Source organism: Phaenicophaeus curvirostris, chromosome 9 (assembly GCF_032191515.1).
Source record: "Phaenicophaeus curvirostris isolate KB17595 chromosome 9, BPBGC_Pcur_1.0, whole genome shotgun sequence".
Taxonomy (NCBI): Eukaryota; Metazoa; Chordata; class Aves; order Cuculiformes; family Cuculidae; genus Phaenicophaeus; species Phaenicophaeus curvirostris.
The window spans coordinates 22,377,033-22,391,626 of record NC_091400.1 but is presented as its reverse complement, the minus strand read 5'-3'; the positions used below and the strand labels follow the sequence as shown (position 1 = coordinate 22,391,626).

At 39.3% G+C, this 14,594-nt stretch overlaps 1 protein-coding gene across 3 annotated transcripts in view; it reads left to right on the top strand.

Moving 5' to 3' along the window:
- Positions 1 to 14,144, top strand: part of DLG5 (discs large MAGUK scaffold protein 5) — a 92,729-nt gene extending 78,585 nt beyond the window's left edge. For all 3 annotated transcript variants that reach the window (XM_069864212.1, XM_069864211.1, XM_069864213.1), the window contains 12 exons: positions 101 to 263; positions 1,245 to 1,378; positions 2,352 to 2,516; positions 2,887 to 3,070; positions 4,200 to 4,348; positions 4,657 to 4,827; positions 5,314 to 5,510; positions 6,220 to 6,363; positions 6,556 to 6,683; positions 7,494 to 7,603; positions 9,401 to 9,510; positions 12,321 to 14,144. In XM_069864212.1, the coding sequence (XP_069720313.1) occupies positions 101 to 263; positions 1,245 to 1,378; positions 2,352 to 2,516; positions 2,887 to 3,070; positions 4,200 to 4,348; positions 4,657 to 4,827; positions 5,314 to 5,510; positions 6,220 to 6,363; positions 6,556 to 6,683; positions 7,494 to 7,603; positions 9,401 to 9,510; positions 12,321 to 12,424 (1,759 nt within the window). In that variant the 3' untranslated portion in view covers positions 12,425 to 14,144. The remainder of the gene's footprint in view (positions 1 to 100; positions 264 to 1,244; positions 1,379 to 2,351; positions 2,517 to 2,886; positions 3,071 to 4,199; positions 4,349 to 4,656; positions 4,828 to 5,313; positions 5,511 to 6,219; positions 6,364 to 6,555; positions 6,684 to 7,493; positions 7,604 to 9,400; positions 9,511 to 12,320) is intronic.
- Positions 14,145 to 14,594: the final 450 nt, after the last annotated feature.

Below are 14,594 nucleotides of genomic sequence, written 5' to 3'. Positions count from 1 at the left end.
TTATTACAATTCAGACAGCTGTAAAGTATTGCATGTGACTTTGATGCGACAGTTCAAGTACAATTTTGTCCAAATCAGTTTTAACTATCTCCTCTAAAAGGCCCTACATGGAAGAGCCACGGCATGTTAAAGTGCAGAAGGGGTCTGAGCCACTAGGAATCTCCATTGTGAGCGGAGAAAATGGTGGAATATTTGTCTCTAAAGTAACAGGTGGGAGCATTGCCCATCAAGCTGGCCTTGAGTATGGGGATCAGTTACTAGAGGTAATTGTTTGCTTACTATTCTTATGGCATAATGAGTCAATTCATATGACTACAACCACAATGACCTTCCCCAAAAGAATAGCTTGGGAAAGCTGTGAGAAATACCAAAGGATGCTTACTGTCTATTGCTATAGTCCAGTAATTGTGATTGTTGTGGCTTTTTCATAAAATGTCAGATTTTATCATAAAAATCACATCTTCTGATGGGGAGCTGCATTGCATCTTATATAGATATGATTCCATTTTAAAACTATCTAGTTTTGGTACTTAAAAAAATTATATTCCCAACAAAATACTCTGCCTGGTAAAGTTGAGTAAGTATTCAAGCAGCTGGCTTGTACCAAGTTTCATGCTGTTACTGCTGTGCCACATCCTTACTTGAGATATGTGATTTAAAAAATACTTAAGCAGGCTTTAGATTACTGACAGTCATGATTTTGCCTGCAGTATTAAATAAACTGTTTGGGGAGCATTTTATAAAATACAGAGCTGCTTTGTAGGTGTTAGATCTGTTTGTTTGTGCATGTGGAAGCATCTTCTATTGCCCAGTGTGTGGATGATGCTGCGGTGGATCTGAATTTGTCTTTAAATGCTGAATTTATTCAGATTGATGTTCTAAAATCATAGAATGATTAAGGTTGGAAAAGATTGTCAAGTCCAACGATCAGCCCAACAACTTTTTGAAGTTCTGAACCAACTTGCATTTAGTCAGTGATATCAAGTCATAACATAGCTCAGAACTTGTATGTCTTTCAATAGAAAAAAGGTTTTAAACTTATGGTTAAGTTACCAATATTTTAAAATTAGTTATTCTGTCCATGAAAGAAGCACTAGGAATCATTGCACAGCAGCACTTCCCTCCTCCTACTTACTCCTGTGGAACTAGCATTTAGACATTAAGCTAATAAGGAGACTGAAAGAATTGTTTTGTTAGTTTCCATCTGAAAACTTGACATCTTGGTATCTGCATTTTTTCCTTAGTTTAATGGAATAAATTTGAGAAATGCTACAGAGCAGCAGGCTCGACTGATCATTGGGCAGCAGTGTGACACCATCACAATTCTGGCTCAGTATAACCCTCACATGTACCAGCTTGGCAATCATTCACGATCAAGGTAAGACTGGCTTGATTTGGAAAAGTATACGGTCTGGTCCATGCAGTTACTTAGCAAGTGGCTAACTTCTGTTCATGTAATGTGTTTGAAAGCATCAGCACATTTTGCAGAATCGTAGAATCGTGGAATGGTTTGGGTTGGAAGGGACCTCAAAGCCCATCCAATTCCAACCCCCTGACACGGGCAGGGACACCTCCCACTGGATCAGGTCGTTCAAAGTCCCATCCAACCTGGCCTGGAACACCTCCAAGGATGGGGCAGCCACAGCGTCTCTGGGCAGCCTGGGCCAAGGCCTCACTGTCCTCACAGGAAAACATTTCTTCCTAAAGTCTAATCTAAATCTCCCCTCTTTCAGCTTAAAACCATTCTGCCTCATGGTATCCCTACCGTCCTTGATCAAGAGCCCCTCCCCAGCTTTCCTGGAGCCTCTTTTTGTACTGGAAGGCTGCTCTAAGGGTCTCCCCAGCGCCTTCTCTTTTCTAGGCTGTTAAGAAGTGTTATTGTGTTTTTTGCGGTTCTTATTAGTGCTGATAAGAACTGTGATTGCTTAGAAAAGTAATGTGTGAATACACACTTGTCAAAAAGAAAAATGATTGATGATCATGCTATATTTTCTTTCTTATTTGGGCATAATCCTCACGTCCATGAAACTAAACCCAAAGATGTTTTCTTCTTAGATGAGAATCTAGTGCTTCTAATCAGTTTTATTTCTTTTTTATTTTTGAAGTCTACAAAAAAAAACAAACTCAAAGAGGCACATGACCTGGTGAAACTGTCCATCCCATTTTGATCTTACTTCAAAACTGAGCTTTACTTCTCTTACAGTTACGGTGAACGTACGGTATTTGACATATTTTTCTGGGTTTTCTTTTTCTCTGTACTTTCTGCTTGATTTACAGCCAAATTAGAATCTTTGTTTGCAGTATTGGTGAAAAACTAACCACCTGTCTTCTGCTCTTTTTCTTTCTCTTAGTTCTCGCCTAGAACCTGTGAGTAATCATTCCACCCCTCAAGGTAGTGGAGCTGCAACGCCTGACAATCATTCCGTAATTGATACTGTAAGCGAACAGGATGAAGGAACAATGACACCCCCATCCAAACAGACCACGCCAACCACAAGTCCACGGAATTCCTTAAGGTAGAGAGTATAATCTTTGCCCTAGGAAAGAAAAAACAGTCAGGGTGGATGTGAAGGGTATTAAAAACCCAAATGAACCTCTGTGAATGCTGTGTCTGGTTGAAATAAGTCAGCAGAAGAATTCAGTGGACCCTGGGATGAAAGTACTTGTTTGCAGACTGATTTTGAAAGACAGGGTCTGCAAGGATTGAAGAACGTTTACAACAACATTGGATTAGTTAACAAGGTCTGCAAGGAACGTGGCTTTTGTCTTATAAGCCTATATCTGTAGGTGACCCATTTTGACTAATAATTATGTAAATATATCTTCTTCATATAGCTACTGGAATTTATAAATATAAGTGCATGTGTCATTTCTCCTTGTCAAAAGGGGCCCTGTGGACACAAACAAAAGGACTCCTGAACCTAGAACTGTTGTTATTAAAAAATCCCAAGTGGATCTTGGGATCCAGATATGTGGTGGAAACCTGTATGGAATATTCGTCTCAGATGTAGATGATGATAGCCCAGCAAAAGGACCTGATGGACTGGTATTGGGTGACATGATACTTGAGGTAAGCTGTTCCAAAAAGCATGCAGCATAATGACATAATCTCTGTTGAGGGGGAGTTGTACAAAAAATTGTGCTGTCTCGCAATGAGAAGTTCCATCTACAATACTCAGGTAAGAACAGCGAGAACACACAATCTTCATTGTATCTGTGGCACATGAATCATAGCATGGTTTGGGGTGGAAGGAACCTTAAAGTTCATCCAGTTCCAACCCCCCTGCCTTGGGTAGTGTCACCTCCCACTGGATCAGGTTGCTCAGTGCCCCATCCAACCTGGAACACCTGGCCTGGAACACCACCAGGGCTGGGGCAGACATGACTTCTCTGGGCAACGTAGGTCAGTGCCTCATCACCCTTGTTGTGAAGAATTTCTTCCTAACGTCCAATCTAAATCTTCCCTCTTGCAATCTAAAGCCATTTTCGCTCGTCCTATCACTTCATGTATGTCCACTTGGAATTACAAGCACCTGCTCCCTTCATCTAAACAGAAAGCCCTGAATCTAAATGCTGTATGTAGGAGAAAGGCAAGGACATGGAAGATATAGAAGATTCCAACCAGAGAAGAATATTGATCCCATTGCTATGAAATTCAAATGAGAGTTTAGGGAAAAACGTGAATATGTCTTTGACTCTGCTCTCTATATCTGAAACGAGAATATTTATCTACTTGGCAGGATTGTTAAGGGATAAGCATGGATGTGTTTGAGTATTTCAAAAATGACTGACTAATGAGACCATACACTGAGAGTGTCCCGTTGTGCCTCTAGAATCCAGATGGAGGTTTTGCATTGTAATTGTGTTTCTGACTTCCCTCAGCCCACTTGCTTGCCCTAAAAATGTTACGTTCTTTCCAGTGTGAATATTATGATTCTCAGCTTACACTTTGAAAACTGTTTAAAGTTCAGACTCTCATGGTGCATGTCTGCTGTGTTCACTTGGGTATTTTGTTTTCCAGCCGCACATCTCAGTCTCCTCTTAGACATCCTAAGGTGCAAACTATACTAAAGTGGCAAGATTTGAGCCTACCAGTAGGGAAAAACAAACTCACTTTGTATGTTTTTCGAGCTCCCCTAATTCTGTTGCCTGTTAAGATACATTCACACCTAAGGGTTTCTTTGGTTTGTGTTTTGCAGTATGGGTCCATCGATATGAGAAATAAAACAGCTGAGGAAGCTTACCTTGAAATGTTGAAGCCTGGAGAAAACATCAAAATCAAGACTCAGTACAGGATAGATGAGTTTAACAAGATAAAAGAGCTTCCCGGAGATGGATTCTATATCAGGTACTTGAACATGACTGGTAAAGGACAGCATAAAGCTGTTAGGATAATAGTGTGATCATCATGAGACAGTGCATCAGTTGTACCACATCTTTATATCTAGAGTTTGCTAACTTATTCCTGCTGGTCTCTGACAGGGACTGCGTAGTCTATAACATAGCAAGTCTACATGTTTCACTGTAAACTTCTGTGCTTCTTGAAATGTGTTTTGCTCCACTAATGTGCTAGCTTCATTTCAGAGTATGTATGCGTATTCTTTCCTTGAGTTGATGGAGACCCGTTGCAGAGCATATTTACCTCTTCCTTCCCAGAGCGCTTTATGACCGTCTGGCAGAAGTGGAACAGGACTTAAGCTTTAAGAAGGATGACATTTTGTATGTGGATGACACTCTGCCACAGGGAAACTTCGGTTGCTGGATGGCTTGGCAGCTGGACGAGAACGCTCAGAAGCTGGAAAGAGGACAAATTCCAAGTAAATACATGTGAGCGACCTCAGTTATAGTATTTGTCTTAAAGTCTTTGACAGTCTGACTAGTGAGATGTGATATAAAAGATTTGATTGCTTCTGTTCTTTCTGGGAGATACTAGTTCTTACACATATGATTTGAGGAGCAGCCTATTTTAATTACATTGAATTAAATATGAGGCCCACAGAAGTTATGGAAGCCCCATTCCTGGAGGTGTTTAAAGCCAGGTTGGATGAGGCTTTGAGCAACCTGGTCCAGTGGGATTCCATTCTCTGATTCCAGTAACAAGCCTCTCAGTATGTATATATTGTACTTCCATGCATGGCTCATGTCAGTTCATGTTAGCGTTCATTTCTGATTAAATTTCCATGATGAATATACTCAGGCTAAGGCTTGAGAGGAGCATTTCCAGTGTGTCCCAGAAGCAGTGGTGATATTATTTGTCAGAAGAACTTGAAAAGAGAGGTTTAAATACCAACCAGTTGGTCTGTTTCATTATAGGATGGATCAGGAATTCTACAGGAGGCACAGCATGTCAGAGGCTAAAGATGAAAACAGCACATCTAAGACACTGTCAGCAGCAGCACGGAGGTCGTTCTTCAGAAGAAAGCACAAACACAAGCGGAGTGGTTCCAAGGATGGAAAGGATTTGCTGGCTCTTGATACAATTAGTACAGACTCCATTCCTTTCTTGGATGGCAAGTACCTTTGTTATACTTGGGACAGGGTTGCCTTTCCTTCTCCTTCATTTTTAGATGGCTGCAGCAGGGCACAACAAATAATGTTGCTTTCTGCTTGGTCTGAATACAAATGGTGAGATGTCCCATAACTTACATTACTTTAAATAACTTCTTTTTATTATTAAAGAACAAACCAGAGTGTTTAAAATGAGTCTTTTGACATTAACGTTTCATTTGCAGAGCAAGATGGCTTTTTGATGCACATTTTTGATCTGCCTTTGATCTATTTTAATTTCTGTCAAGGTTGCTTAGCCTAGACAGAAATCCTGGCCTCCACTCAAAGCTCTTCAGTTGAATTTCTTTACTTCTCTACAAACAATCACATTGGTTGCAATGCTTACTGACTTGGAAGAGCTCAGCAAACCTAAACAGGGACACCAAATATTGTGTCTTGTTTGCATTTGAATAGAATGAAAATATAGGAATGATTTGGTTTAAAATTTGAGTGGAGGGGAAGGTGAGAAGCAACAGGTTTGATTAGAAAACCATTTATTGTAAGCTATCAAGTGGAGAAAATTGCAGTAATGGTTAGTGAGCAATTGTTGTATTTGTCAAGGCCCTTTTCTCTTGCATGTGAGCTGTTTTTGTGATTACTGCTAGGGTGCTTCTGCTTATCTTAAGCAATGCTAGGACTATGCTTATGTAAGTAAATCTTCTGTGTGTGTAGATTCTGCAAGTCTGGCATATCAGCGTGTGCAGAAAGTGGACTGTACCTCTCCTAGGCCTGTCCTTATTCTGGGACCTTTACTCGATGCTGTGAAAGACATGTTGGTCAAAGAATCCCCTGGAAAATTCTGCAGATGTCCTCTTGGTAAGTATGCAAATACAGCCCATTTCTTCTTGCATAGAATACCTGATAGTAAATCTACATAAGTGAACTAAATGGTAGCACAAACATTGAAGAAAACCCAAGAATCTGAATTTGCAGACATTGTTTTGTTAGCCTTCTTCTGTGCCTAAGGAATAGTAATGAAAACTATTCTCTTCTGGTGCTGTGAAACAGAGGTTATGAAAGCTTCCCAACAAGCTATTGAACGGGGTGTGAAGGATTGCCTGTTCATCGATTACAAACGGAGGAGTGGGCATTTTGATGTGACAACTGTAGCTTCAATTAAAGAGATAACGGAAAAGGTGAGTCACTTTTAATGCTGGGGTTCTGTGTTCGGGGGTTGGAAATTATGTTAGCATATCCCTCCTTTAAAGCATTGAGGGAATTGTTTTCCAGGCCACTGAGTAAAATAAGTTAGCTCACTTTGTCATGTGACTGTTCAAGTTAAGCTCACCTATAGATACTAGGAACATCCATACTTATTTATAGAATATTGTTTTCTTAGATTCTATAGATTCCATCCCTTACTGCCAAATGAGGATTAGGGGTTTTAACTGTTCTATTTAATGGAGTCAGATAGAACATTAGCGTCATTTTGATCCTGGAGACAGATGGTGATAAAAATCTTTACATTGTTATAGTTTACTGTCAAGCCACACTGAAAGTCTTCTTACTGTAATGTTAGTGTTTGCTTTTGCCTTCAGAAAGAGAAAATAAACATTAATATTTAAGTTTGGAGAAACTGTATTGCATATATGGTTTACTTTTAGGTACGCCTGCAGGGAGCAGGGAATTGGTATCAATGATCCTTATGGGTCCCCTCCAACTTGAGATATTTCAATCTGAGTTTTCATTCCATTAGTTATTCCAATACTTTTATTTCCATCAGTGCATGCTTTTGGTACTATGAATGGAATTTCTTGTAGTTTTCCATCTTCTGTCTTTTGTTATAAATCCTTTGGATACAAATTGCTCAGTAGCCTCAAAATGCTCAATGTGCAGCAAAGTTCTCTTGGGTTGCTATGATTTAAGTAGGGGAAGAAATGGGGGATTTGCACGTGTGCTTGTGCTTTTTAACTGAATGAGTGTTTTGCATTTACATTTGATCTTAGGATTGTCATTGTCTGCTTGACATCGCTCCTCATGCCATCGAACGGCTCCACAGTGTTCATATCTACCCTATTGTAATTTTTATTCGCTACAAAAATGCTAAACAAATCAAGTAAGTCTGTGAGAGGTATAGTTCAGGGATGTTTATTTTGGCTTAAAATAAGCTTGTTGCCTTTTCTGTTTCTTTCATCCTCGTCATCTTAAATATTTTTAAAATGTGGAAATTAATCCTCATAAAAATCACCGAGGGAAATGGTCTTTAATTCATTTTGATTGCATGACAATGAATCTTTGAAAGAAATAGAACAATGTAGATTAAACTGCATGTGCTCCAGGAGGCACTTGGACCTCTTCTGCTCAACTTTATAGTAAACCATGAGACAGATATGGGTGAGATCGATTAAGCATTAAGTGGTGACCATGACAAAAAACTGTTCTTTGTCTTCCCGGTGGAGCTAAGTGTGTGGACGCAGAGCTACTTGATTCATCACCTCAGCTTTCCTGCCTCCATTCTCCAGTGAAAATGGCGAGAGAAGTCCCCATTTGCCATGGAGTGTTTATACTGTGGTCTACCTGAGCAGTGCTCTTTCAGCAACTGGGAGTTTCCTGCTCAAATATAGCCAAGAACACAGGAATTAGAAACACCTGTCTCTTCCCTGGTGTTTGAGGAAGCCTTTACACATTTTGGTTGATTTAATTTGGCAATAAGTAACGATCTCTCAACATAAGTATTAAGAAACAGTTCTGTTGAGAGACATTATACTTGTGCTATCTTTGATTTGAAAGTTGAAGACATCTTAAATTCTTGATCTTTAGGTAAATTTCATAACTATCTATGTAATGAAGAACATCAGTTATCACCACTGCCAAGTAGAAGACAGACATAAAGCTTTGTGGTGTATCTCATTCCCACTGTAGGATCATGCATTTGAGTGATACATGGAACTGTCATGTCTTGAGCCCCTTTGGAAATGGAATGGTGACCATTAAAACTGTTTCTGTTTTTTGAAAAGTATCAGCAAGTGATTGAACTAGACAAGCAAGGATTTCTAGTAGTCATCACAATAAGATGCAGTGCCACATTGTCTCTGCCTGTTCTAAGCACCAGAGGTTTTCCAAACAGCCTTTTTGATACAGCACAGGTTCTGTTGGATTTCTTTGAAATGCCTCACAGCAATGAGAGGGTAGGTTAGGAGTGATTTTTTTTTTTTCATTATTATTATTCATAAAATCAAACTGTGCTGCTTTTCTCACTGCTGTAAAGCACCTATACTTATATTGTTCCAGTATCTGTATGACCTTACTGCTTGATTGTAAATTCTGCTTTCTCTTAAACAGAATCCCCTACTGGGGACCCCAGGTCAGGTCAGATTTGGAAGAGTGTTGCAAGCCTTGTACAGTATTTTTTAAATACTTGTATTTCTTTATATTTTTTCCTAATTACCAACAGCTTGTATGATAGAAAACCAGCCAGTCACCTCAAAAATATATTGTAGACAAGATGACGTAGAAATGTTCTGTTTGCACAACACTTGATACTTCAAGCCCTTTAGCAGAGCGGTACTTGAGCCCAGGTTTGGGTAGGGAGTGCTGGACTGTATATGAGGTGATGATCTAATTAATGAACTGGAAAAAGTATGTTCTTTCTCTATTACACCCCCTCCCAGTCTGTTAAGACTTTGAAGGAATACAGTCTTGGTTTGCTAGCAAATAAATTTGTTAGCGTTGAAAGGATCCTGGTGGCTGTGCTTATAGTGCTGAAACACAGCAGATGGCACTCTAGGCACAGGATTTTGCTTGCAAATTAGCCTTTCATGTTCACCCAACTGCAGGTAATCATTTCAAGTCCATTAAATATAAAATTACTCTTATACAAGGTTTTCCTTTTCTTCTTTATTTTTTTTTTCAGAGAGCAAAAAGACCCAATCTTCCTGCGGGACAAAGTTACACAAAAACATTCCAAAGAACAGTTTGAGACAGCTCAAAAAATAGAACAAGAGTATAGCAAGTACTTCACAGGTTAGTACTCAATCAGTGTTTCACTGGGAACACAGAGGCAATTTGATGCATTTATACTGTGATTGAAAAGATCCTGGGTTGCTTCAAAGAGCCTTTCCTTTTGGCTAACTCACACTCAGCTGTTTTACTGGGAGAGGAAACCTCAAGGTAGAAGTACTATCTCTTGCTTTTACATGTTTTTATTTTTAGCATGTTGTGAGTCTTATGACCTAAAGAGATTCTGAGAATCATAGAATGATTTGGGTTGGAAAAGAAACCTTGAAGCCCATCCAGTTCCAACCGCCTGCCGCTGGATCAGGTTGCTCAAAGCCCCATCTAACCCGGACTTCAACACCTCCAGGGATGGGGCAGCTATGACTTCTCTGGGCAACCTGTGCCAGTGCCTCACCACCCTCACCACGAAGAATTTCTTCCTAATGTCTAATCTAAATATTCCCTCTTCCAATTTAAAGCCATTCCCCCTCATTCTGTCACTCCACGCCATTGTACAAAGTCCCTCCTCAGCTTTCTAGGAGCCTCTTTCAATACTAGAAGCTACTCTTAAGTTCTCCGCAGAGCCTTCGCTTCTCCAGGCTAAACAACCCCGACTTTCTTAGCCTGTCCTTATGCTTTATTACATGCCAGAGGCATTGCAAGTATGGTGGAGATAATTTGACAGTGGTGTCAGCTTTATACCACATAAGGAATACAAGTTGCTGCGCAACTGTAAAAATTAAACAAGATAAAACCTAAAAAGACCCTAGAGTGTAATTAATGAATGAATTGTGAAACGTATTTGAATCTTTCAAGAAAGGAAAAAAAGAAAAAAAAATCAGATGTTTCTTGAACATTGTAATCTGGAATAATTAAATTCAACCTCAGAGTCCTTTTTAGCAGCATAAAATATGAATATGCTTATATTATATACTTATGTTATTAATCTTGTAGTTAATACTGTATTTCACCAGAGAAAGCAGTGTTTGAAGACTGTCCCTGCTTATTTGGGAAAATATTTCCAAATATTTTTGTGTGGTTCCATACACATCCAGAAGAGCAGAGATAAAATTCAAGCCATCCTGATATGAATGACAACAAAACTTAAAAAGGAAAAAAAAACAACCCAGAAACCCAACAAAGCAAAAAACAGCACCTAACCAGCCAAACCCCACCTTTTCATTTCCTAAACAATGGAGTTCTTACAGAAATCCCCAAGTGCAGGGGTTGTGTTTAGTATACAGCTATCTCAGTGCATCCTGAGACAAGCTGCATGTTCCCAGCAAACTCAGTTACCCGACTAGTCTCAGTCACCTCAGTAGTTGTATGAATGTTCATTAACGTGATACATACTCAATCTGCATAGAACTTGATGTGTGCATGGCCAGATTGCATCACCATGTTATCTTCTGGTCCTTACGAAGTTGTTGCATTTTAATGTCACCGTGATAGTGACAGTAGTACTTAGTTCAAGAGAGCCGTATGTGTCTCTTCTCACATCTCTGTGGGAAGGGCCTCCCTCTGTCAGTGCCAAGTTCAGTGGACTCCAGCTGTCATCACCATTTCCAGATGCTGGTAACCAGAGAGGACTGGTGTTCAATCAGCACTGATATTTCAGCTTGTTGAAATTACAGTGTTGTGTCTGTAGATAGGCATGTTGAACACATCAGCTTCCTCAGGAACCTGTATGACACACTCTCTCGGACCTCAGCTCTGCTACTACTTCATGACGTACATTTTTACTGATGACTCTTTCAAGTTGGCTTTGTTTGCAAGCTGTGAGGGATGGTGTGTGATCTGAATCCCTTCCTTACCACCATTTGTTACCTTTCGTAGAGCTTGGCAGTTACTGTGTTCTGTCTTCGAACTCACCTGACCTCAGGAACTCTGGTAAAGACTGCAGAGTCTGGTAATATTTTACCTGAGATCAAATTCTCTCTTTTCAGAAATGGAAATTATACCTTAAGCTTTCTAGGTTCCTATATTTTTCCAACATCCGTGGTAGCTGAAGCCAGAGGCTGTGCTGACCTATTTGTCAAGTCATTAAGTTTCTGACTTTTTAAGTCTTAAAGCCAACGCATTCTCCTTTCCTGTGTCAGTGTTGGCGTTTTACTTGTTATGCCTATTACGTTTAGCAAGAGAGGAATGTAAGGAATTTATGGTTTAGTGTTTGATAGGCATGGTTGGACTCGATGATTCGGTGGGTCTCTCCAACCTGGTGATTCTATGTTTCTATGAATTCATCTATATTTTGAATTGATTTTTCAGGGAGTTGCTTGCTGTGGGCCTCTTGTTCCTTCAGTGTAGCTGACAATAAGAACTGGAGTAGCAACCATTGCTGTTTTATTTAACTAAAACTATCTGTGAGCTGCCCATAATTTGCCTCTAATACTTGTAAATAGTGTCGAGTTGCTACAGCTATAGTCTCTACATATTTTGCCTCATAAATATAAAATTCTGAGCACACCATGCTGAGCAGAGAAGGCTTTTTTTGTAGCAGATTCTGACCATCTTTAGACTTAAACTTTGCCACCAGTTGCCTCTGAAAATAGTATGTGGAGGCCTTAACAGAACAGTTGTCTTAGTTGATGATAGCCATCAGTTCTGTGACTTCCCTGAGCTGTTTTAGGAGCCAGCAGAAGAAACTGTATTGAATGCTTGATCTCTTTGCTCTGTTTGTGCTTTTTCTTATTTTAATAGTCATGCAGCTGGCAGATATTGCATTGGGTAGATTAACTCTGATCTGTTGATAAACATTTTGCAGAAGACTACTCATTGTAAGTAGTCCAGACTGTTCATTCCAATCTCATTTGTGGAGGGGCGTTCTTTTTCTCCAGGCATCGTCCAGGGAGGAGCCCTTTCAAGCATTTGCACTCAGATTATGACAACTGTCGATCAAGAACAAAACAAAGTCCTGTGGATCCCAGCCGGCCCGCTGTAGGTTTATTCCACTGTGAAATGACTTTGCGGATGTAACCAACTAACTTTCTATCCAATGGACTCTGTCCATTTCTGTCTTTATAAAGATATCCGTAAGTGATTTCTGTTTCCTGAAGAGGAATCATAACACTGAACACACACAGACCCGACAAGCCATGTGGGAAGGGGTAGATCACTTCAGCAAGCTTGTCTCTTTTGTCATATGTGTACACAGGACAAGTTGTCATGAGGGATCATGACCTGTGTGGACTTGTCCCTGAGTAATGAATTTAACAATGCTGCAAAACCTTCTAGAATTACAAGTTTACAAAAACCTTTTCAAAGTATTTGTTTGTTGCTGTTTACTTGAATGTCTTGGTTTTGTTTTGTTTTGTTTTTTTAACTGTTCTTTCACTTAACGAGGTAACTTTCCAAAATGGAGTGAGATTTCTGAATATGAGTGAATGGTTTTACACGCAATGTGACTCATTTTTTGACCATTTTGAAGCACATTGTTGACTTGACAGCCAGATAATAACGTGGGATTGATCGGTACGTCTTGGGAGTAAGATCAGAAGGAAGTACACTCTTCTACGGGGCAGACCACTGTTTGCATCCTGTCAACACTTGTCTGTCAAAGATACCGTTTCTTGTTTTATGCATGAATCTAATATTTAAATGTCATAATATATCTGAACAATCCAAGCTTAATGTGTGTCGAGAAATAATACTTTTGGGTTGTTAGGCCTGGATTAAGTCCTGGTGGGGAAGAGTCATAAGCTGGGCCTAGCATACTGTGTCCTGTCACTTTTTAGGTACTGTATATATGGAAAGCTGATGTCGGTGCAGTTTTGCAGGGTAATTCTTAAGCTTTGTATTTCAGTGTGTAGCATTCATATAGTTTGTTTTTATTTAAGAGCAGCCACAGTTTTAGGGCTTTGATTAAAAGCCTTTAGAAAGGTACTAAATTGGTTAGTGTTTTCACTGTCAAAAGATAAGTGATCTTTTAGTTTTGGTTGCAATACTTATTTACCTGTTATACCAAACTCCACTCTATTGGTTCCCTTCTTGTTTTTTGCACTTCTGACTGTGTTCCAACACAGGTTTTGTACCTGTCTCTTGTGCCATGTTTCTTGGGTACTGTGTTGTAATTGTTTTCAAAATATTGAGTTGGAACTGCTTCTTGGTCACTGTTCCTAACATTTCATTACATAGGGTTTCTAGTTTTACATTGCAGGCTGTAGTTTTGCTTCTTTTTGCAGCTTTTTTAATGAAAAAAGGGATTCTTCTTGCACAGTTCTTCAAAGAAAGATCTGGTCCTGAATTTAAATTGTTTTACAGATGCTATTTTACAGTTCAAAATACTCTATACAGTTACATACCATATAGGGAGAGCATTTTGGACTGTAATACATACAAGATATATATATATAGTATTTGACATAGTATTATATCATACTATTATAATACTGTATATATTTATAAATTAAAAAGTAGGAAGTGGTCTGGATAAATTACTAGTCAAAGTACTTTGCGTGGTGAGGGACTGCAGTTGTTTTGTTATCTCATTTTTTTCTTTGTTTGTTTTTTTTTAATTATGAGGTCAGAGTAGATCCCAGTGGTACAACTGAAACAGACAGGTACTGTTCTGACATGGATTTTCTGTACTAAAATGAAAATGTCACTTTGTATCAAAAGAAAAAAAAAAGTTAAAGAAACTGATTGCTAAATAAAGGTCAATTTCTATAACTTGACTTGTGTGTAGAAGGTGCTTAAAGCTTATGTTCTCCATGACTCTGTTGAGTTGAGTCCTCATGGAATGTTTTACTGGTGCATACAGGTTCAAGTGTCCACCTTGACAGAGACAAGTTTCGGAGTTGTGCTTTTGCCCAGACTTGCACGCATAAATACCGAAGACATTTGAAACCTTCAGGGCACAAGGAGTGAGGTGTTGCTTTGTGTTAACATCTCTTTAGCACTCTGGCCCAGCAGTGTTAAGGATTTCAAGTGGAAATGTAGAAGCTTTAACGGGAGAACAGTCTCTCACTGTTATTTTTGAGAGATTGTCACTGGAAACCACGAAAAATTGAACAGGCAAACCTGTAAGTCATTAGCTTAAAGGCACTTTGTAGAGTTCTGTGCCTCAGTTTTTGCAATTCAGACCAACCAGCCTTTTCTGTTCATTGAGTAAT